The 21,634-nt window shown below is 44.9% G+C and overlaps 1 protein-coding gene across 3 annotated transcripts in view; it reads left to right on the plus strand.

The window, feature by feature from the left end:
• Positions 1-21,634, plus strand: part of RNF216 (ring finger protein 216) — a 178,391-nt gene that overhangs the window by 133,270 nt on the left and 23,487 nt on the right. For all 3 annotated transcript variants that reach the window (XM_066273435.1, XM_066273433.1, XM_066273436.1), the window contains one exon: positions 12,009-12,106. In XM_066273435.1, coding sequence (XP_066129532.1) covers positions 12,009-12,106 — 98 coding nt within the window. The remainder of the gene's footprint in view (positions 1-12,008; positions 12,107-21,634) is intronic.

The raw sequence follows: 21,634 nt of genomic DNA on the forward strand, positions 1-21,634 counted from the left end.
AATTGAAATATATGCAGTACTTTCTCAAGAACCATCTGCAAGACATTTGGCCATTAACGTCGTGGTAACAACTGACCTTTCCAGTGTTGTACATTCAATTGGGAGAAGGGAATTAGGGAGCAAAGAAAGGAACCACGATGAAATACACATACATAATCTGTATCCATAAGACATAAATCCTAGTGTATTAACCTGAAAGTGTCTTACACATAACTTGATTTTCTCATAAAGTCATCATTATACTTTGCATAATTATAAATATGAAGACCTAATAAGGAGGAAATAATGTTCTTTGGGGCAGGGGTCAGTTTACCAAGAAGTCTGTTGAGCCCTTTTTCCCCCCTGAGTGCAAAGTCCCTGGAGTGGTGGTGGGGCCTTTGCATGGAGAGGAGTATGCTTTGCCCTGCCACCTTCATCTCTGCAGTTTTTCATATATTTAGTCCCTTGTGTGGGTCAGGCCTAGTGTGAAACCCTAGAAATTCAAAGTAACTGAGGCATAATGTGCTGGGTCCTGAGTAAGCTCCTTGCCGGCAGGAATTTGCAGCTCATTTTCTAGCGCAACCCTATCGGCATAAAAGATAACATTTTTCTTTTTTTACCCAGATCAATCGAACCCTCCGTTCCAAGCCTGTCCGCAGTGATCAGCAAAGCATAGTCTTTGCCTGCAAGGAGGGCTTGGCTCACTGGAGATGCGATATAATCAGATAATTACAGACCCTATTAAAAGTGCTGTAATAGGGTGGAGCTACATGTTCTAGGAGTCTAGGAAAAGAGCACCAACTTTGCCCAGGTCATTTGGGTTTCCTGGAGCCCCTGGTATTTTAAATAAGACCTGCTACGTACATGTTGCCAGAGGAGAAAGGACATCAAGGCAGAGCACTCATGGTTGAGGGTATAGAGCATGTGGCACTGACAGTAGGCCAGCCGTGCTGGGCCTGGACAAGCCATGAGGCCTGCTGGGAGTGCTGACTCTCTGAGTCCCTCTCTTTTTACTTCCTGTCCCGCTTCCTCTCCTCACCAAATGCCCTTCAGGTTGGAGCTTAAGCGCCACCTCCACACAAGGTGTTCTTCACATCAGTGTAAAACGGCAGCCTCTCTGCCTTCACTCCCACCCCATGCCGCTCCTACAGAGTTCAATCAAGTTCATCTGACTGTCGGCCCGCCCACCTACCGCCTCCCAAAATGTAGACTCTGTGAGGGCAGGGACCTGACTTGTTCACTGATCCTCTGCTGAGAATAGAGCCTGGTCACTGAGGACGGCTCACAGGAGCTGAAGGGGTGAGATTGTTGTTATTCCTTGAAGTGCTGAAATCGTCTCCATTACCAGTATCACTCGGAACAGAGCTTTGACCCAGACAAGTGTTGGTGATGGCAATCATCTCAAGCTTTGTCACTAACAAGTCTTCATATATCATAGTTCTGGCTACCTTTAGAGAAGTGAGTGGCAAGTATTTACAAGTAAAGGCTCAGGGGCTGGTTGAGGGGAGGACCAAGTAATTGATACAGGGGGTCCTCAGGTTACGACACAGCTCTGTTCCTACAACAGTGACGTAACTCGAACTTTGGTGTAAGTCGAAACACACCCTAGCCTAAGTCACTTACCTATCACAGTTGTAAAATCATAATCTAGAACATAAAAACACAACTAAGCCACAGAAAAAGAATACTACATATTCTCCCGCCGCGCGCAACCGAAGTAGTTCACCCACGCAGTCCGTAAGTATGATGCTAATAGTGTAAGCCAAAACACGTCTCAATTGTTTAAAGTTTTTATGGGAGTGAGCATCGTAAACTCGAAACGTCATATGTCAAGACTGTCGTAACCCGAGGACCCCCTGTACTTGGTTCAGATGTGGAACACTCACATCGAGCTGGTTGTTGTCTCTTCATCTAGTGGGAATCTAAAAACATGCTTCCTCCTATGCCTTGCAGACATGCAGCTGGCAGAAGGTGGCAGGAACAGCTCCTTCCTCAAGTGCCCAGTCTAAGACTGCTCGGTAATTAGAAGGTTCCTCTTACTGTCATTAAGAAATCCTAGTCCACCCTGCATCTTAATGGGTCATTCCCAGCCGTCTAGGAAGCATGGGGAGGCCAGTGTCCTGCACAGCTGTGGCCAACTGTCCACGCCTTTACTGCATGGCCTTGCTGATCTTTCCCCTGCGGGCTCCTAACACAAGATGCCCATTGTAACCTCAGGACTTGTCTCATACCCTCGTGTCCTCGGGTTCTCCAGTAAACAGTGACCTGTTCTTGCTGGCAAACCTGTTTTTGCCACCTGTTCAAGTGGATTTGGGATCATGTAAACTTGAGTCCATAGCCCTATAACCCTAAACAAGTTAATATATTTCTCTGAGCCTTCCTTTTCTCATTTACTTTAAAAAAACAAAATGGGGCTAATGTTCCGGTATTTTGCTTGTGGGGTTGCTGTGAAGATTGAAAGGAGATGGGCGTGTAAAGCACCCCGTACCAGAAGTTGTTTGGGTTTAGAACCTGGATCCAGTACCATGGGGTAGTGGGAGAGATGTGAGAGTTTCACGGTGCTTGTTAAAGATGTGCCCAGAGCCAAAATTGAAAAACAATCTCTTTAAAATAATAATGAACTGGGCCCGGCCGGAGGTAGCTCAGTTGGTTAGTGTGTGGTCCTGATACACTATGGTTGTGGGTCTGATCCCCAGTCAAGACACATGCAAGAGTCAGCCAATGAAGGTGTAAATAAGTGGAACAACAAATTGATGTTTTTCTCTTCATCTCTCTCTAAAATCAATAAATTTTAAAAAAATTAATAAGACAGTCCCTTTCTGAAACCATATAGGTAAAGAGGTCCTCTTATTCCTAGCAAGAAAAGCTAGGCATGCTGCTGTTTCCCCAGTCCCAGGTCAGTCTCAGCCCTGCCCGGCGGGCTCAGTGTTGGCACAGCCTGTTTCAGGTAGGAGTTAGTGAGGGCTGTGGAGGAAGTCTGACCAAGAATAGAATCCAGACTCTGGGGCTTGTTCCCCTAGCAGTTATCTGCTTGGCCCTAGTTTAGTGAGGGGGCTGCTGCAAGGTCCTGCAGACTAGCTAGCATCCCTCTGCCTGCAGCTGCCAGTGATCTTTTGAAAATGGAAATCAGGTAGCCCTGGTCGGATAGCTCAGTTGGTTAGAGCATTGTCCCAAAGCACAGAGGTTGCCGGTTCAATCCCAAGTCAGGGCACATATAGGACTAGATCAGTGTTCCTGTCTATCTGTCTCTCTCTCACTTTTTCTCTCAAAATCGATAAATAATTTTTTTTAATTGTAGGAAGTCGGGGAGGGGAATAAAGAGGGACAAATATACAGTGATAGAAAATGATTAGACTTTGGGTGATGGGCACACAACACAACAGTTCAAATGTTATAGAAATATTTACCTGAAACCTATGTATTCTTATTGATCAATGTCACCCCATTAAATTTAATTTATTAAAAAATGTAAATTAGATCATTTCACTTTACCCACTTGGCCTGGCTTTCCAAATTCCTCCCTCCAGCCTCAGTTGCTGCATGCAGGATTGACTATGGTCCACTCTGAATGCCCCCGCACCTGCCGTCCCTTGGACTTCATCTACTCCTATGTCCTCTGCTCTCCTGGAATGAGACAGGCCCTCTTCCTCACTAGAGCCAGCATGCGTCCTCTCTTCTCTCTGCCCAGGTCACCCTATCCCATACCTGGCAACCTTAGTCACTCTTCAGGGCTTAGCTTCAGTGTCACATCCTCAAAAAAGCTTTTCTGACCCCTAATTTAACTCTGCTATTTTGTACTTACAGCACCTTATGCTTTTCCTCTAAAATGTTCCTGTTTTATATATATATATGTTGTAGTTATATATATATTTTTTGTTAAATATCTGTTTTCCTCACTAGAACATAAACTCCAAGAAGGTAGAAACTGAGCATAATTTGCTTATTGCCATATCCCCAACATCTCGTGCAGCCTCTGACAAAGGATGGAAATTCAGCAAATACCGAGGATGAGCAGAGACACTAGTCTAAAATTAAACTTGTGTTCTCACCTGTCCTCCCCTCCTCACTCAGATCGGCCTTTCCTCCTGCATCACTGAGTCAGGTTCATGTTTCCACCAGCCCAGCTGCTGTCCCCAGTTAGAAACCCAGAGTTCCTCTAGACTTCTCCCTCTCTGCTTTCGTAGACTCTTCCAGTTGTGCCTGTCTTCCTGCCTCTAGTCTCAGCCTCTTCCGTCCATCAAAGCACTGCCAGCTAAGCCTGGCCGATGTGCTGCCCTGTCATGACTTTCCACGTCGAGAGCAGTAGATGCACAGCTCTGTGCTGCATTTGCTCACTGTATCCGAAAAGCTGTGCATATATGTTTACTTGTAAGTTGTGTGTATATACTACTGTAGTAACGTGCATTGCAAAATATACAGAAATATAGGGAAATTTTTTAAAGATTTTATTCATTGATTTTTAGAGAGAAAAGAGAGAGAGAGAAAGGGGGAAGGGAAGGAGTGGGAAGCATCAACTTGTAGTAGTTGCTTCTTGTATGTGCCTTGACCTGTCAAACTCGGGGATTTGAAGCAGTGATCTCCGCGTTTCAGACTAATGCTTTATCCACTGTGCCACTACAGGTCAGGCTAGAAAATTTTAAATAAATCTTACTTTAAAATAATTTTATTTAGCCCTGGCCGGTTGGCTCAGTGGTAGAGCGTCAGCCTGGCGTGCAGAAGTCCCGGGTTCGATTCCCGGCCAGGGCACACAGGAGAAGCGCCCATCTGCTTCTCAGCCCCTCCCCCTCTCCTTCCTCTCTGTCTCTCTCTTCCCCTCCCGCAGCCGAGGCTCCATTGGAGCAAAGATAGCCCGGGCGCTGGGGATGGCTCCTTGGCCTCTGCCCCAGGCGCTGGTCCCAACAGAGCGACGCCCTGGAGGGGCAGAGCATCGCCCCCTGGTGGGCAGAGCATCACCCCTGGTGGGCATGCCGGGTGGATCCCGGTCGGGCGCATGCAGGAGTCTGTCTGACTGTCTCTTCCCGTTTCCAGCTTCGGAAAAATAAATAAATAAATAAATAAAATAAAATAAATAAAAAAATAAAATAATTTTATTTAGTCTGACCAGGCGGTGGTGCAGTGGATAGAGCATCAGACTGGGATGCGGAGGACCCAGGTTTGAAACCCTGAGGTTGCCAGCTTAAGAAAAAAAAACAAAAAAACTCACCAGCTTGGACCCAAGGTCACTGGCTCGAGCTAGGGGTTACTCGGTTTGCTGAAGGCCCGCGGTCAAGGCACGTATGAGAAATCAATCAATGAACAACTAAGGTGTCACAACGAAAAACTGATGATTGATGCTTCTCATCTCTCTCCATTCCTGTCTGTCTGTCCCTATTTATCCCTCTCTCTGACTCTCTCTCTGTCTCTGTAAAAAATAATAATAATAATAATAATAATTAATGGTATGGAAACCTTTTATGCTCATTAAAATACTAATATGTTGAATATGTTTTTTTGTTGAAGTGTTTGATTGAAGGTCTGGTTTTACATTTTAGACACTTGGCTTTAATGGCTGTCGTAGCTGGGAAAGGTACTTCACAAAGAATTGGCAACCCAAATGAGAGGAGTACTTCACTAGTGGCCTGGGTGTTCTTACCACTCAGGAGACTTGTTTTGTTCAGCCCCATGAAGATGCCAGCTCCTCCGTCAGACAGTTACTGACTTAGCCCCGCCCTCTCTTCTTTGCGGTCTCTCTTGTGTGTGTGTTTGTATACCGTTCCATTGAACTCCTCTGTTCTCTGCTTGGTTTGCTCCAGTGTCTGTCTTCCTCAGGACTGTGTGCATCCTTGCCCAAAGGAAAGGACAGGAGATCATGGACTACTTTTAAAGAAAGGAAGGAAGTACACTGATTTTGTCTGAGCTTATTCTTTGCTGGGCTTTATTGATTTTCCAGAGTTCCAGCATCTGTATCATTGTCTGTTTTCCTGTCTTAAAATTAGTATTTTTCTGGACTTAGCTTGCATCCCAAATGACTTGGCATGTCATTTGGGCCTGGAATTTCAAAGATTAAATTTGGACTGGCCACAGACTCATGCCCCATATCTAGGTCAGCAACTTTTCTCCCTTAGTGACTTGGACCCTTAGTCTCATCTCTCAGTTCTTTGCCAGCAGCAGGAAGCCCTGCTGTGTGTAGACAGGTGATGACTGGGATAGTGTCTGCTGGTCTGTGAGGAACCTGCTTATGAAGAAAATGTCAGCCCCCTGCTAGGCTCATCTGAAACCAGACTTAATGTTCCGCCTTACTCATAAACACTTAAACGCAGCAGAAAGTGGATGAAAGGAGGCTGTGGAGTGTTTTCCTTATATTGCAAAGTTATAATGAGTAGTCGAAACACCTTGATGCATCTTGACAACTAAAGGATAACATAAAATTTAACCAGAGGCTCTGGCTGCTTAGCTCAGTCCATTAGATTATCATCCCTGAAACACCAAGGTTGCAGGTTCAATCTCCAGTCAGGGCATGTATGGTAAGCAACTGATGAATGCATAAATAAGTGGAACAGCAAATGAATGCTTCTCTCTCTTTTTTCTTACTCCTCTCTAAAATCAATCAATCAGTTTAAGGAAATAAAAAAACTTAACTAGAAATCTCTCTGGTGTCATTAAGAACATGGACTGATAGTTGCCTATTAACTGGTTAATCAATGAGCACACACTATCCTCATTTGGAAGGAAGGAGCTGTCTTCTTTGTTATACTTGAGGTGATGGTAAATTCACCTGTTTCCTCTTGATCTGAAAATGCACTCAGGCAATGGAAAGTATGATCTTTCCATTTCTGATAGGTTAGATTTGATAGTCAGGATATGCATGGCCTTGGTGTCTTGAAGTTATTTGTTAAAGTGTTTTCTGCCTTCCAAAATGGCCCTTGGGACTTTCTCATTAACCTCACTTCAAATAATGTGATTTCTTTGTGTTAGAAACGTTTGAGAATATTTCTTTTGTCTAATACCATTTAAGTATTTGTTGAATCTAGGAACAAAGCCTAACTGTGCTTGAGAGGAGAAAATTATAATTTAATAAAGTATATACTGTACTGTGTTTAGAAGAGAGGGTACATTTTTTAAGACTTTATTCATTTTAGAGAGGAGAGAGAAAGAGTGAAACAGAGAGAGATAGAGAGAGAAGGGAGGAGCAGGAAGCATCAACTCCCATATGTGCCTTGACCAGGCAAGCCCAGGGTTTTGAACCAGCGACCTCAGTGTTCCAGGTCGATGCTTTATCCACTGCGCCACCACAGGTCAGGTCGAAGGTATATTTTTAAAGACAAAGCTCCAGATGTTATATTTACCCAGACTGCTGTTTGCTTGCCTTGTTTTAATTGTGGGTTTCACTGTCTAGCTAGCTAGACTCTTCAAAAGACATTTCCATTTTATTCTCTGGGACCCCCGGCACTTCAGTGAGAAGTACCATGGCCAAAAAGCCGCACATGAGCCTACAAGAGAACCACTGTGATTTTAAGTGAGTGGTAGCTTCCCAGTGACACCTCACTACTGACCAAGCTTGGTTAGGTCGTCTTGCTGTCCTGGACCTGTGCCTCACCTGGAAAATGGGTTCTTCGTTATGAAGACGGTCCCATGAGTTAATAACTAGATTGCCAGGAATGCTACAAAGCACTATCTAAATGCTGTGCGATGTTTTCAAGCTGCTGTTCCTGGTGGGTGGCTAGGTTAGTATTATTTTGAAGGTTAGGATCCAGATACCAGCTCATGTATTCTCTAGCTGTTGTTTATCCTCCAGTTTCCTGAAATAGGCACAAGGTCTTTTAAAAATGGGGTTTACGCTGCTTTACGTTTTAGTGTGTAATAGTTAAGTCACTACTCATTTAGCCTCTGTTTACTGACAGGGATGTAGTTAGTAGAGCAGAGACTATCGTCCACCTTGGAAGCAACAGCATTTAAAATAGAACCTCTGATCAGCCTGACCTTGGGCTTGCCGTTCAAGGCACATGTGGGAGTTGATGCTTTCTGCTCCTCTAGCCCTTCTCTCTCTCTCTCTCTCTCTCTCTCTCTCTCTCTCTCTCTCTCTTTCTCTCTCCTCTAAAATGAATAAAGTCTTTTAAAAAATTTTTTTAGGCCTGACCTGTGGTGGCGCAGTAGATAAAGCATCGACCTGGAAATGCTGAGGTCGCCGGTTCGAAACCCTGGGCTTGCCTGGTCAAGGCACATATAGGAGTTGATGCTTCCTGCTCCTCCCCCCTGTCTTTCTCTCCTCTCTCTGTCTCTCTCTGTCTCTCTCTGTCTTTCTCTGTCTCCTCTCTAAAATAAATTTAAAAAAAAAAATTTTTTTTTAAATGAAGAACCTCTGATCAGCTCATCTCTACCCCCACCCCACTTCATTCCATTGATTAAGCCTTTTTACAACATCCACCAAAGGGTTGTTCAAGTCCCAGCTCCCCGAGCAGCTCATTTCATTTTTTTCCCTTTAAATTTTATTCTTTAATTAGATCATATATTTATATAGTGTAAGATTCAAAAGGCCTACGATAAGAAGTCTCACCCCTGCCTCCCAGCCACTCAGGACAGTCAGTACTACCAGTTTCTTGGGTCCTTTCAGGTTGGTTTTATATATCACTATCTTCTCCCCTCAACACCTTTTTAATGTAGAAATGGTAACATCTGTTCTATACATTGCTATTCTCTGCCTTGTTAGTCATCGTAGTATATATTAGAAAATGTTTTTCTAATATATACTACGACCTCAGCATTTCCAGGTTGACGCTTTATCCACTGCGCCACCACAGGTCAGGCCTAAGTGGAGAATACAACAACAGATGTTTCTAGAATTGATGTAAAAATATAATCTAGTAAGTCTCCTGGTGATCTCTAGCCCAGTCACTCCCAGATGCTAAACATAAATACCCAGCTGCCTGTCTGACATCCCTGCTGGGTGTCCCACAGGCACCCTATGCCATCACCCCCAGATCAAATTTCAGATTTTTTTTTTTTTTTTTTTTTTTTTTACAGAAGCATGTAGAAATTTATTAAAAGTGTTTGGTGAAGGTACAGTTTCTGATAGGACATGCAGAAGATGGTTCGAAAAATTTAAAACAGGTGATTTTGACCTTTCTGATAAGCCACGTTCTGGGTGACCATCTTTGATCGATGACGATGTTGTTAAAACCATGTTGGAGCAAAATCCTTTTCTGACAACATTGGAGATCGCAGAAAGGCTTAGTTCAGCTCAGCAAACCATTTCGGACCATATTCGGAAGATAGGATTGGTATGGAAATATATTATTTAATAAAGTTAATTGATGGTAAGAAAAATTTGTATTTTGTTTTATTCCAAAAACAGACAGAACTTTCTGGTAGACCATATATATATATATTTTTTTTTTTTTTTTTTTTTTCTTCTGAAGTTGGAAATGGGGAGGCAGGCAGACAGACTCCCGCATGCGCCCGACTGGGATCTACCCAGCATGCCCACCAGGGGGCGATGCTCTGCCCATCTGGGGCGTTGCTCTGTCGCAACCAGAGCCATTCTAGCGCCTGAGGCAGAAGCCACAGAGCCATCCCCAGCACCTGGGCCAACTTTGCTCCAATGGAGCCTTGGCTGCGGGAGGGGAAGAGAGAGACAGATAGGAAGGGGAGGGGGAGGGGTGGAGAAGCAGATGGGCGCTTCTCCTGTGTGCCCTGGCCGGGAATCGAACCCGGGGCTCCTGCACGCCAGGCCAACGCTCTACCACTGAGCCGACTGGCCAGGGCCAACAAATTCCAGATCTTAAAGCCTGCCCTCCCTCTTCCCAGACAGGCCTTTCCCACTGTTCCCAAACTCCATCTGTGTTGCACAAACTAGAAACAAGGGTGTTATCCTTGACACCTTCCCTTCCTCCCAGAGCTGGGACACCACCACATCAGCCAGTTTGCTTCCTAAATTTCTCTCGCATCAGTCAATTTTCCTTTATGCCTTCACCTATCTCCTTAAGTCTGGTGGGCCTCCTGGATGACCTTAATAGCTTCCTGTCTTTTATGCCTCCACTCTTTCCAATCTGCTCTCCACAAAGAATGATCTTGTAAAATCTCAAAACTGATCATGTTACTTCCATGCTTGATACCTTTGGATGCCTTCCTAGAGCTCTTAGGATAAAAGTCAAACTGATCGTCACACCCTACAAGGCCCCTGAGGGCCTCACCAGGCCTACTTTCAGTCTGCAGTCCCGCCACAGGAACCAAGTTTGCCTGGCTTCGCCTGCCAGCTTCCCTGACTGCTTCTCTGTCTGCACGGCTGTTCTCCTTTTGCTATCTTTGACTCATCTTTCAGATCTCAGGCTCTACTTCCTCAAGCCTTCACTGTCCCCCAGATTAGATTGGGTCCCCAGTTAAAGCTGGCAATATTTTCTCCTTTACTGTACTTATTAGGGTTGTAATTTCCACTTATAGAAATTAAATTCGATTAATATTTTTTTAATTCTTTTTTTTTTTTGCTTTTTTTTCATTTTTTTATTTTTATTTTTATTGTGACAGAGACAGAGAGAGTCAGAGAGAGAGACAGATAGGGACAGACAGACAGGAATGGAGAAAGATGAGAAGCATCAATTCTTCCTTGTGGCACCTTAGTTGTTCATTGATTGCTTTCTCATATGTGCCTTGACCGGGGGGGGGGGGGGGGTTACAGCAGACCCAGTGACACCTTGCTCGATCCAGATGAGCCTGTGCTCAAGCTGGCGACCATGGGGTCTCGAACCTGGGTTCTCCGCCTCCCACTCCGACACTCTATCCACTGTGCCACCGCCTTGTCAGGCTATTTTTTTAATTCTTGATGTGAGATGGTTTATAAATTACAAGGGATCTTAAAATAAAAGTAGTAACTTTTTTTTTTTAAGTGAAAGGAAGAGAGACAGACTCCCGCATGCACTCCAACAGGATCCACCCGGCAACCCCGTCTTGGGCCAGTGCTCTAAGCAACCAAGCTATCCTCATTGCCTGAAGCCGACGCTCAAACCAGTCGAGCCACTGGCTGCAAGAAGGGAAGAGAGAGAGAAGAGGGAGAGGGAAGAAAAGAGAAGCAGATGGCTGCTTCTCATGTGTGCCCTGACCAGGGACCGAACCCAGAACGTCTGTATGTCAGGTGCACACTCTGTCCACTAAGCCAACCAGCCAGGGCTAAAAAGTAATAATGTTGTTTTGTTTTGTTTTGTTTTTAAGTGAGAGTCAGAGGGGAGAGGACACACAGGGACAGACTGGAAGGGAGAGAGATGAGAAGCATCAACTCATAGTTACAGCACTTTAGTTGTTCATTGATTGCTTTCTCGTTCATCCCTTGATGGGGGGGGGGCTCCAGCTGAGCCAGTGACCCCTTGCTCAAGCCAGCAACCATGAGGTCATGTCTATGATCCTATGCTCAAGCTGATGACCTCAGGGTTTCAAACCTGGGTCCTCAGCATCCCAGGCCAATGCTCTGTCCCCTGCACCACTGCCTGGTCAGGCTAAAAAGTAATAACTTTTTAAGTTTATGTTTATATCGATAAATAAAGTTAAGCTATGGAGAGTGATTCCATGTTTATGAAGGAGGAATGCCTGAGGGAATGCCTCCCTTCAGGACCCCTAATAATCCTAATTTAGACCATTCTTCAATTCAGTCCAACAAGAGTGCTCAGGGCGAGACCAACACTGGAACACTGAGCATAGAGATTGTAGAAATTGAAAAGACCCCAGCAGACCCTGCCCTCAGGCAGCTCGCAGTATTTTATTTTAAAAACCCAAAATCTCATAAATTTGTCTTGTGAGTTTTTTCCCAGGTAGCTCCTGGCATTTTAGGAAGCCTTATACATATTGGGTGATGGAAGCATTGCATCCTTTAGATCTCAGGAGAGAAAATTTCCTCATGCTTTCTTCTAATCATTCATCCTGTTCTACTGAGATGTCTGTAGAAATAGGCCTGCTGAAAAGACTCAGGCCAGGTGAAGCTTATTTTGCATTCCCTGTTGTTGAACAGATATTTGCATGGGTTCTCCTAACCAAGAACTGTCTGTGTGCCTCTGCTTTATCCCCAGGAAACCTGTCGGAAGTGTCAGGGACTCTGGAAAGAACACAATGGACTCACCTGTGAAGAGCTGGCTGAAAAAGATGACATCAAGTACCGAACGTCTATGTGAGTAACATAACACAGAGGGATTTCTTCACTAATTTGCAACACACACACACACACACTAACCTGCCACTTTGACAGAGGGGGCACTGAGTATTGTGGGGAGAATAAGTTCTCAAGCTACCCTAGTCTAGAATGATCTCAAGTAAGTGACGTAACCACTGAGCTTTCGTTTCCTCACCTCTGCAGCCTCATAGAGCTATTCCCAGCATCAAATGTAACATAGTAAATGCCTAGCATATATGAATTCAATATATGTTGGTTCCTCTTCTTATCAAAATAAATAAGCAAGTAACACATTTTAATTAAGTTAGGTGGCACTGGCACTAAGGTTTCTTTTATCAGTATTTCCTATAGGGTACTGGTGGCCTGAGACCCTGAATAGAATCAGAGCCTCTAGAAGGCAAATTAATGCAATTAGTAATAACAGTCATTACTGTATAGCACTTCCTATGTGGTTGAACACTTTACAAAAATTAATTTATTCTTTTTAGTAAGAGAAAGAGGGAGACAGGAAGGGAGAGAGATAAGAAGCATCAACTCATAGTTGCTGCACCGTAGTTGTTTATTGATTGCTTTCTCATATGTGCTTTGACCCGGGAAGAGGGGCTCCAGCTGAGCCAGTGACCTTGGGCTCAAGCCAGTGACCATGAGGTCATGTCTGTGATCCCACACTCAAGCCAGTGAGCCCGCACTCAAACTGGATAAGCCTGCACTCAAGCCAGCAACCTTGGGGTTTCAAACCTGGGTCCTCAGCATTCTGGGCCAACACTCTTATCAACTGTGCCACTGCCTGGTCAGGCCAAATATTAAGTTATTAAATACATTGACTTAGGCCCTGGCCGGTTGGCTCAGCGGTAGAGCGTCGGCCTGGCGTGCGGGGGACCCGGGTTCGATTTCCGGCCAGGGCACACAGGAGAAGCGCCCATTTGCTTCTCCACCCACCCCTCCTTCCTCTCTGTCTCTCTCTTCCCCTCCCGCAGCCAAGGCTCCATTGGAGCAAAGATGGCCCGGGCGCTGGGGATGGCTCCTTGGCCTCTGCCCCAGGCGCTAGAGTGGCTCTGGTCGCGGCAGAGCAATGCCCCAGAGGAGCAGAGCATCACCCCCTGGTGGGCAGAGCATCGCCCTGGTGGGCGTGCCGGGTGGATCCCAGTCGGGCGCATGCGGGAGTCTGTCTGACTGTCTCTCCCCGTTTCCAGCTTCAGAAAAATACAAAAAAAAAAAAAATACATTGACTTAAATGATGCTTAAATCTATTTCTCTCTCTTATAATAGTTTAGGCTTGCCAGATGGGTGGGCCAGGTCTGTCCTATGAGGTGATTCAGAAATACAGGTTCCCTTATATCAGCGGTTCTCAACCTGTGGGTCGCCTAAAGCCATCAGAAAATACATATTTATTATACAATACATTTTTAAATAAAATATGTATTTCCGATGACTTTAGGAGACCCCTGTGTTTTGGTCGTTCGACCCCCGCCGGGGTCGCGACCCACAGGTTCGCTGCCTTATATCATTAGCTCATCATTAACTAAGGTGGTGTTCTCATCTGCCTGATTGGAACTGGGTTGTAGCCACATTTACACTGTCACTCATAGGTAAGGAGAAAGAGAGAGGCAAGTTGCTAGGTAGGCTGCTTTTCTTTGTTTTGTAAGTGATGCAGAAAGTATATATATATATATATATATCACTTATGCTCTTATACCCTATTGGTCTAGACTGAGTCACATGGCCACAACTTCTTCCAAAGCAGACACTATATGTTGTCTCTAGCTGGGTGATTTTATGTCCAGCTTAAATTTTAAGGGTTAGGAGCAGGTTTTGTTACTGAGAAAATGAAGTGAGAAATGCCTATTTGGGATAGTTAACAGTCTCCAGATCTACACAAATGACACAGCTGAGACACAGAGAGCCCAGGTTACTTACCCATGGTCACGCAGTTAGTAAGTGACGTAGGGGATTTGAAACCTAGGCAAATGGTGTCCTGACTATGCTCTTTAGCACAGGCTTGGTAGACAGAATAAATGACCTTCCAAAAATGTCCATGCCCTAATCTCCAGAACCTGTGAACTCTGAATATGTTACCTTATTCTATGGCAAGAGACTTTCCAGATGTGATTAAGGTTATGGACTCTGAGCCTGACCAGGCGGTGGTGCACTGGATAGAGCATCGGACTGGGACACGGAGGACCCAGGTTTGAGACCATGATGTCACCAGCTTGAGCGCGGACTTATCTGGTTTGAGCAAGGCTCACCAGCTTGCGCCCAAGGTCACTGGCTCGAGCAAGGGATCACTCGGTCTGCTGTAGCCCCCCAGTCAAGGCACATATGAAAAATCAATCAATGAACAACTAAGGAGCCGCAACGAAGAATTGATGTTTCTCATCTCTCTCCCTTTCTGTCTGTCCCTCTCTCTGACTCTCTCTGTCTCTGCCACACATACACAAAAAAAAGGTTATAAACTCTGAGATGGGGAGATTACTCTGCATTATTATCTAAGTAAACGCATTGTAATCACATTGCTCCTTAAAAGGAGAGGGCCTTCCATGGCCCTATAGCTCATTTGGTTAGAGCACTGTCCCAAAGCTAGAGGTTGCTGGTTCCATACCTGGTCAGGGCACCTACAGGAACAGATAGATGTTCCTGTGTCTCTCTCTTTCTCTCTCCCCCCCTTCATTTCTCACTAAAATCAATAAATAAAAAAATTGCCTGACCAGGCAGTGGCGCAGTGGATAGAGCGTCGGACTGGGATGCCGAGGACCCAGGTTCGAGACCCCGAGGTCGCCAGCTTGAGCTTGGGCTCATCTGGTTTGAGCAAAAAGCTCACCAGCTTGGACCCAAAGTCCTACGCTCAAGCGAGAAGGTCCCTTGCTCAAGTGAAGAGTTACTCGGTCTGCTGAAGGCCCGCGGTCAGGGCACATGTGAGAAAGCAGTCAATGAACAACTAGGGTGTTGCAGTGCGCAGCGAAAAACTAGTGATTGATGCTTCTCATCTCTCCATTCCTGTCTGTCTATCCCTCTCTCTGACTCTCTCTCTGTCTCAGAAAAAAAAAAGAAAGAAAGAAAAAATAAATAAATAAATAAATAAATAAATTTAAACCAAAAAAACAGAAGGCCTTTCTCTGGTCAGATGGAGATTCAGTGATAGAGAGACATGGGAAGGACTCAGCCTCTCATTACTGACTTAGAAAGCAGAAGAAGGCCATGGGCCAAGGGATGCATCAGCCTCTGGAAGCAGGGAACAGCCCTCGGTGTCCAGCCACCAGGAAAACGAGGATCTTGGTCCTACACTTCAAAGAACTGAATTCTGCTGACAGCCAAATGAGCAGCAAACAGATTCTCTCTCGAGCCTCCAGCAGGTAATGCAGCCTGCCAGCACCTTGATTTTGGACTGATGAGCCCCATGGTGGACTTCTTCTAGCCTACAGAACTATAAAATAATAACTTTATATTATCTTAAGCTAATAAATTCATGGCAATGTGTTACAGCAGCAATGGAAAACTAACACGGATTTTGGTACCAGGAGTGGAGCACTGCTCTAACAAACACCTGAAAATGTAGAAGTAGGTTTGGAATTGAGCAGTGGGTAGAACCTGAAGAATTTTGAGGAACATGATAAGAAAAAACCTAGATTGCCTTGAACAGACCATTAGAAATATGGGTATTAGCCTGACCTGTGGTGGCGCAGTGGATAAAGCGTCAACCTGGAAACACTGAGGTTGCCGGTTCAAAACCCTGGGCTTGCCTGGTCAAGGCACATATGGGAGTTGATGCTTCTTGCTCTTCCCCCTTCTCTCTCTCCCCTCTCTATAATGAATAAATAAAATCTTTTTTTAAAAAATTAGAAAAAAAAAGAAATATGGGTATTAGAAACTCTACAATTGAGGGCTCAGAAGTAAATGAGGAACATTCTGGGCAAAATCTAAAATGCTTAGAGAATACTTAAATCACCGTCAATAGACTGTTTTTGTTTTTGTTTTTTACAGAGACAGAGAGAGAAGGATAGACAGACAGAAACGGAGAGAGATGAGAAGCATCAATCATCAGTTTTTCATTGTGACACCTTAGTTATTCATTGATTGCTTTCTCATATGTGCCTTGACTGTGGGCCTTCAGCAGTCCCAGTAACCCCTTGCTCGAGCCAGTCACCTTGGGTCCAAGCTGGTGAGCTTTACTCAAACCGGATGAGCCCGTGCTCAAGCTGGCGACCTCGGGGTCTCAAACCTGGGTCCTCCGCATTGCAGTCTAACACTCTATCCACTGCGCCACCACCTGGTCAGGCTCAATAGACTGTTAGTAGAAATATGGACATTAAAGCCGCTGTATTGAGGACTCAGAAGGAAATAGAAACGTTATTGAAAACTGGAGGAAAGGGAAGAAAGCTTAGCTAATTTGTATACTGCAGAGTATTGAAGAGTAGAAAACGCAAGAGATAAACTGAGGGAAGAGCGATTAACAGAAAGAAACAGGATGTGATTGTTTCTGAAATTCTCATTCTATCCAGATGATAGAAGACCCTAAAATTGATAGATTCTCTGTCAGGAAAAGCATGCTCTAGAGAAAAAAAAAGGATATGTTAAGAATGTCAAGAGCATTCAGTCATACAAAGGCTCTTTGAAGAAATTGAGGAGTGACTCAGATTCTTGCAATCTAACTGGGCAGCCTCTAGGAAACTTGGCCATTACTCCTCAGCCATTTCAGCAGGAGCCAGAAATAAAGGTGGGGTATCTAGGACATCTCTGAATGAGCTTCACGTCTAATGGAATGCATCCCTGTGACATAAATGGAAGATCCACAAGATTCTTGAGGATTCTATATCAGCAGAAACACTGCCAGCTTGAACTGGAAGAACAGGAAGTATGAAATGAAAGACGTCTGTCAGACCCCCAAAAGTGAAGAAGCAGGAAACAGGCTGAATAGGAACTGCTCAGCTGAAAACAGGCTACCTTTCTTGAAAAAAGGAGGATTACTCAAAAGTGGAGCCATGAGCCAAGAGGGCGGAGCCTCAAAGCACATACGACTATTCTCAGGTCTGAAACATATGGAGGTTGCCTGGCTGGATTTCCATATTGATTGGGAGCAGTTACTTTTTTTCCTTCCATTTTCTTCCATTTTGAACCAGAATATCTGTAACTGTTATCTTGTGCCTGACCCATCATTGTATTTTAGGTGATCACGTGTTTCTTTAGTTTCTCAGGCCCACAAATGGAAAGGAAGTGTATCCAAGTGGATCATATCCAGAGTCTCATCTACCCGGTTTACACTTAAGATTTGGGACTACTCAGATTTAGATGAGATTTGGGACTTGAAATTGATGCTGTAATGGATGAGATCTTTATGATCCTTAAGATGAGGTGACCTTAATTTGCATGTGGAATGGACATGAATGTCCAGAAGCTAGAGGACAGGCTGTGGTAGACAGAAGAAAGGCTTCCAGAAATGTCCATGGCATAATTCCCACCACCTCTTAATAGTTTTACCTTCCGTGGCAAAGGGACTTTGCAGAGGAAATTTAAATTATGGCAACAATAGAAAAGTAATACAACATACATAGAATCACAAAACCACTCCAGCTAGAAAAGCCAAGTGTTGCTGCCTCAAACCTAGGCTGACCCCATCTGTCAGCCAGCCTTTATAGTTGAGAGTGGCCACTATCCTGACCAGCGGCATGGCCTTGGAGTGAATAACAGGTCAGAAACTATTCTTTCTTCAAAATAGTCATCTTGTCGTGCAATATGCTGATTTCAGCAGTTATGCTATTACCTACGACACTTTAAGCTTCTCATTTGGACTTGTCTTTCAGCCAGTTTATGATCCAACTCCCAAAAAATCTATTCTCATTATTGTGGTCATGTCATTTCTGGTTTGATTTGGGAGGAAAGGAGGAGTTATATTGTTGCTGTTTGGACCTTAGTTTTGCCCCAAAGAAGGATGGCTCATTCATGTAGTCAGTACAGGTTTACTGAGTACTCACTATAAGATAGTGATGGTTAGGAACCTTGAGCAGATGTCCGAATTCTTCTGTGCCTCAGTTTTCTCACTTATAAAGAAGAGAGCATAAACATATCAACTTGCAGAGTTACTATGAACATTAAAGTGCCCAGAATGGTTTTTTTCTTAAGATTTTATTTATTCATTTTATTTTTTTTTATTTATTTTTTTTTTTTTTTCATTTTTCTGAAGCTGGAAACAGGGAGAGACAGTCAGACAGACTCCCGCATGCGCCCGACCGGGATCCACCCAGCACGCCCACCAGGGGCGACGCTCTGCCCACCAGGGGGCGATGCTCTGCCCATCCTGGGCGTCGCCATGTTGCGACCAGAGCCACTCTAGCGCCTGAGGCAGAGGCCACAGAGCCATCCCCAGCGCCCGGGCCATCTTTGCTCCAATGGAGCCTCGGCTGCGGGAGGGGAGGAGAGAGACAGAGAGGAAAGCGCGGCGGAGGGGTGGAGAAGCAAATGGGCGCTTCTCCTGTGTGCCCTGGCCGGAATCGAACTCGGGTCCTCCGCACGCTAGGCCGACGCTCTACCGCTGAGCCAACCGGCCAGGGCTATTTATTCATTTTAGAGAGAAGGGCGGGAGCCTCAATTTGTATTGCTTCCCTTATGTGCCTTGACCAGACAAGCCCGGGATTTTGAACCAGCGACGTCAGTGTTCCAGGTGGACACTTTATCTACTGCACCACCACTGGTCAGGCCGGCCTGGAACAGTTTTTGCCACTTGCTAAAGCTTCCATTAGAAGACCTTGGTTTACAAATGTGACGCAGGCACATAAACAGATGACTTCTTGAAATCGGGGCCTGTTTGGGCCTGGTCACATGTTTCTACTTGGAGTTTGTGATGGAGGGTTGCCCAGCCCTAAAGGGTTCTTGATGCCCCAGGGCCAGGCACCTGGGCTACTTTAGGGCTCAGTCATGGGCCAGGAGATGTTTCTTAGAAGGAGAAGAGCTGATTACTTTTTGAAGCAGAGCCTCCATTCTGGTTCTCCTGTCTGTTCCTGCTACTGGCTGCACTCAGTATCTTGGTCTGCAGCAGACCCTTGGAAGTAGCAACTGGAAGGTCTCTTGTGATCAGGGCCCTACTTAAAACTTGGCAGCCTTTTATATCAGTGGTAAATGGATCAGAGTAGCACATCCAAATGTGATACAGATTGACTCTAAAATCCAGCAAGGCCGCCCAGGTGTCTGACTTCTCTTCTTATGGTAGGGGATACAGGATAGCAACATGTGCTTAGCTTTGGAAGGAATAGCCTGATATGCACACCTAACCCCCAGATCGTCACAACTTCGTAGATATCACAGATCTCTGCATTTTCAAGGGACTTATGTCTCACTGTCTGGCAAGTATGCACCATATTGGTGTGTCCTAGAGCAGTGGTTTTCAACTGCTGGTCCACCATAAAATTTGTGTCTGTGAAAGTGTTAACCACCCTGATGTTGTATGAAGTCTATAATCATTGGGTCTGTAATCTTCATATTACATCAGGTTAACTCTTTTGCGGACCAGCACCAGTCCATGGACTGGCGGTTGGAAACCACTGTCCTAGAGTACCTGCTACTTCCTGTTCATCAGGTTCTGTGTACATGTCACTTGAGTAGTAGACCAGTTTGTTGTCCTATTGAACAACAGATGACAAAGGTCCTTGCCAATTGCTTCTGGTGTTCTCTGCTTACTGGACAGAGTATAAAAGCTTTTTCCAGATCAATAGCTGCATCCCAGTTGCCAGAGGCTATGTTTACTTGCTCTGGTGAGAAATGACATTTGAAACAGCAGCTACAATTAGAGTCAGCACCTAATTAAGCTCCCAGGGATGCACTGGCTCCAGGACCCGTTCTCTGTACAGGCCAGGGAGTAAAAGAAGATGTGATGGCAGTCAGCAGCCCTGCATCTTTGAAGCCTTGGTGATGGTACCAATCTCAAAGATGCCCACTGGAACCTGGTATTACTTTTTATAGGGTGGGAATACTTTATGGGGTTCCACGTCCTGTTCCCACCCCACAGCACTTACACCTGGGACCAGAGAGTCAAGGAATCCTGCTATTTACCAAGTGTTGAAAGGAAGAAACAGCAGGGTACACGCAGGAAATCATAAGCAGTTTATTGTTGCTGAGTCATAAAATGCAACATAGTAAGTAGTATGAGATGAGTCAGATGTTCCAGCAAAAACTTGTCCAAGAATGATCACAGCAGCACTACTTAAAACAGTCAAAAGGTACAGACAGCCTGACTGGTAGTGGCACAGTGGATAGAGCATTGACCCGCAATGCTGAGGTCCCCAATTCAAAACCCCAAGGTCGCCAGCTTGCCTGCTTGAGCATGGGGTTACTGGCTTGAGCACAGGGTCAACAGCATGATCCCAGGGTCACGGGCTTGAGCCCAAAGGATACTGGCTTGACCCTAAGGTTGCTGACTTGAACAAAGAGTCACTGACTTGGCTTGAGTCCCCCAGTCAAGGCACATATGAAAAGCATCCAGTGAACAACTAAACTGAAGCAGCAATGAGTGAATGCTTCTCATCTCTCTCCACCCTCTGTCTCCCTTTCTGTCTCTCTCTGAAAAAAAGCAAACAAACTAGAAATAACCCAAGGGTTCATCAGCTGATGAATCGTAAACAAAGTGCCCTGTATCCCTAGAATGGAGTATTATTCGGCCGTTAGGAAAGGAGATGAGGATACATGCTGCAGCGCAGATGAAGCTGGAAACGTGCTGCGTAAGGGAAGCCAGTCACTGATGGCCACATCTGATATGATTCCGTTTATATGAGATATCTGCAGGCATGTGGGTACTTGCCTGCATACTGGATAGATGGATCCATTAGAGAGCAGATTAGCCATTTCAGATAAAGGAGGTACGGGGAATGACTGCTTAATAGGTTTGGAGTTTACTTTTCAGATGAGGAAAATGTTCTGGAACTAAATGGTGATGGCTACACAATTTTGGCAGTACACTAAATGCTCCAGAATTGTGCACTTTAAAATGGTTAAAACAGTACATTTTATGTACATTTTACCTAACCTGTGGTGGTGCAGTGGATAAAGTGTCAACAGGGAACTCTGAGGTCACTGGTTCAAAACCCTAGGCTTGCCCGGTCAAGGCACATAGGGGATGATCTTCCTGCTCCTCCCCACTTCTCTCTTTCTCTCTTCTCTCTCTCTCTCTCTCTCTCTCTCTCTCTCTCTCTCTCTCTCTCTCTTTCTCCTCTCTTCTCTCTAAAATATGAATAAAATCTTTTTAAAAATATGTACACACACTGACAAAGGAAAGCCATTTAAGATTTTTAATAGTATATGCCACAAGAAATGAAGGCAGAAAAAAAAAAAATGAAGACAGCTCCCAAAGTGGAGTTCCCAACACACTTCAGTAGTGGTGAGAAAAATAATCATGGAATCACAGGATCTCTATTGGTTATGTGAAAGAGGGCAGTGAGCCTTCCTGTTTGAACATGAGGTCAGCAGACACAGCTGCAGCTCAGTCTTCTCTTCCTGTTCTAAACAGGAACACATCCTGTGGGGCTGTTTCCTGCCTAATTTAAA

This window comes from Saccopteryx bilineata, chromosome 4 (genome assembly GCF_036850765.1).
Source record: "Saccopteryx bilineata isolate mSacBil1 chromosome 4, mSacBil1_pri_phased_curated, whole genome shotgun sequence".
In the NCBI taxonomy this organism is placed as follows: domain Eukaryota; kingdom Metazoa; phylum Chordata; class Mammalia; order Chiroptera; family Emballonuridae; genus Saccopteryx; species Saccopteryx bilineata.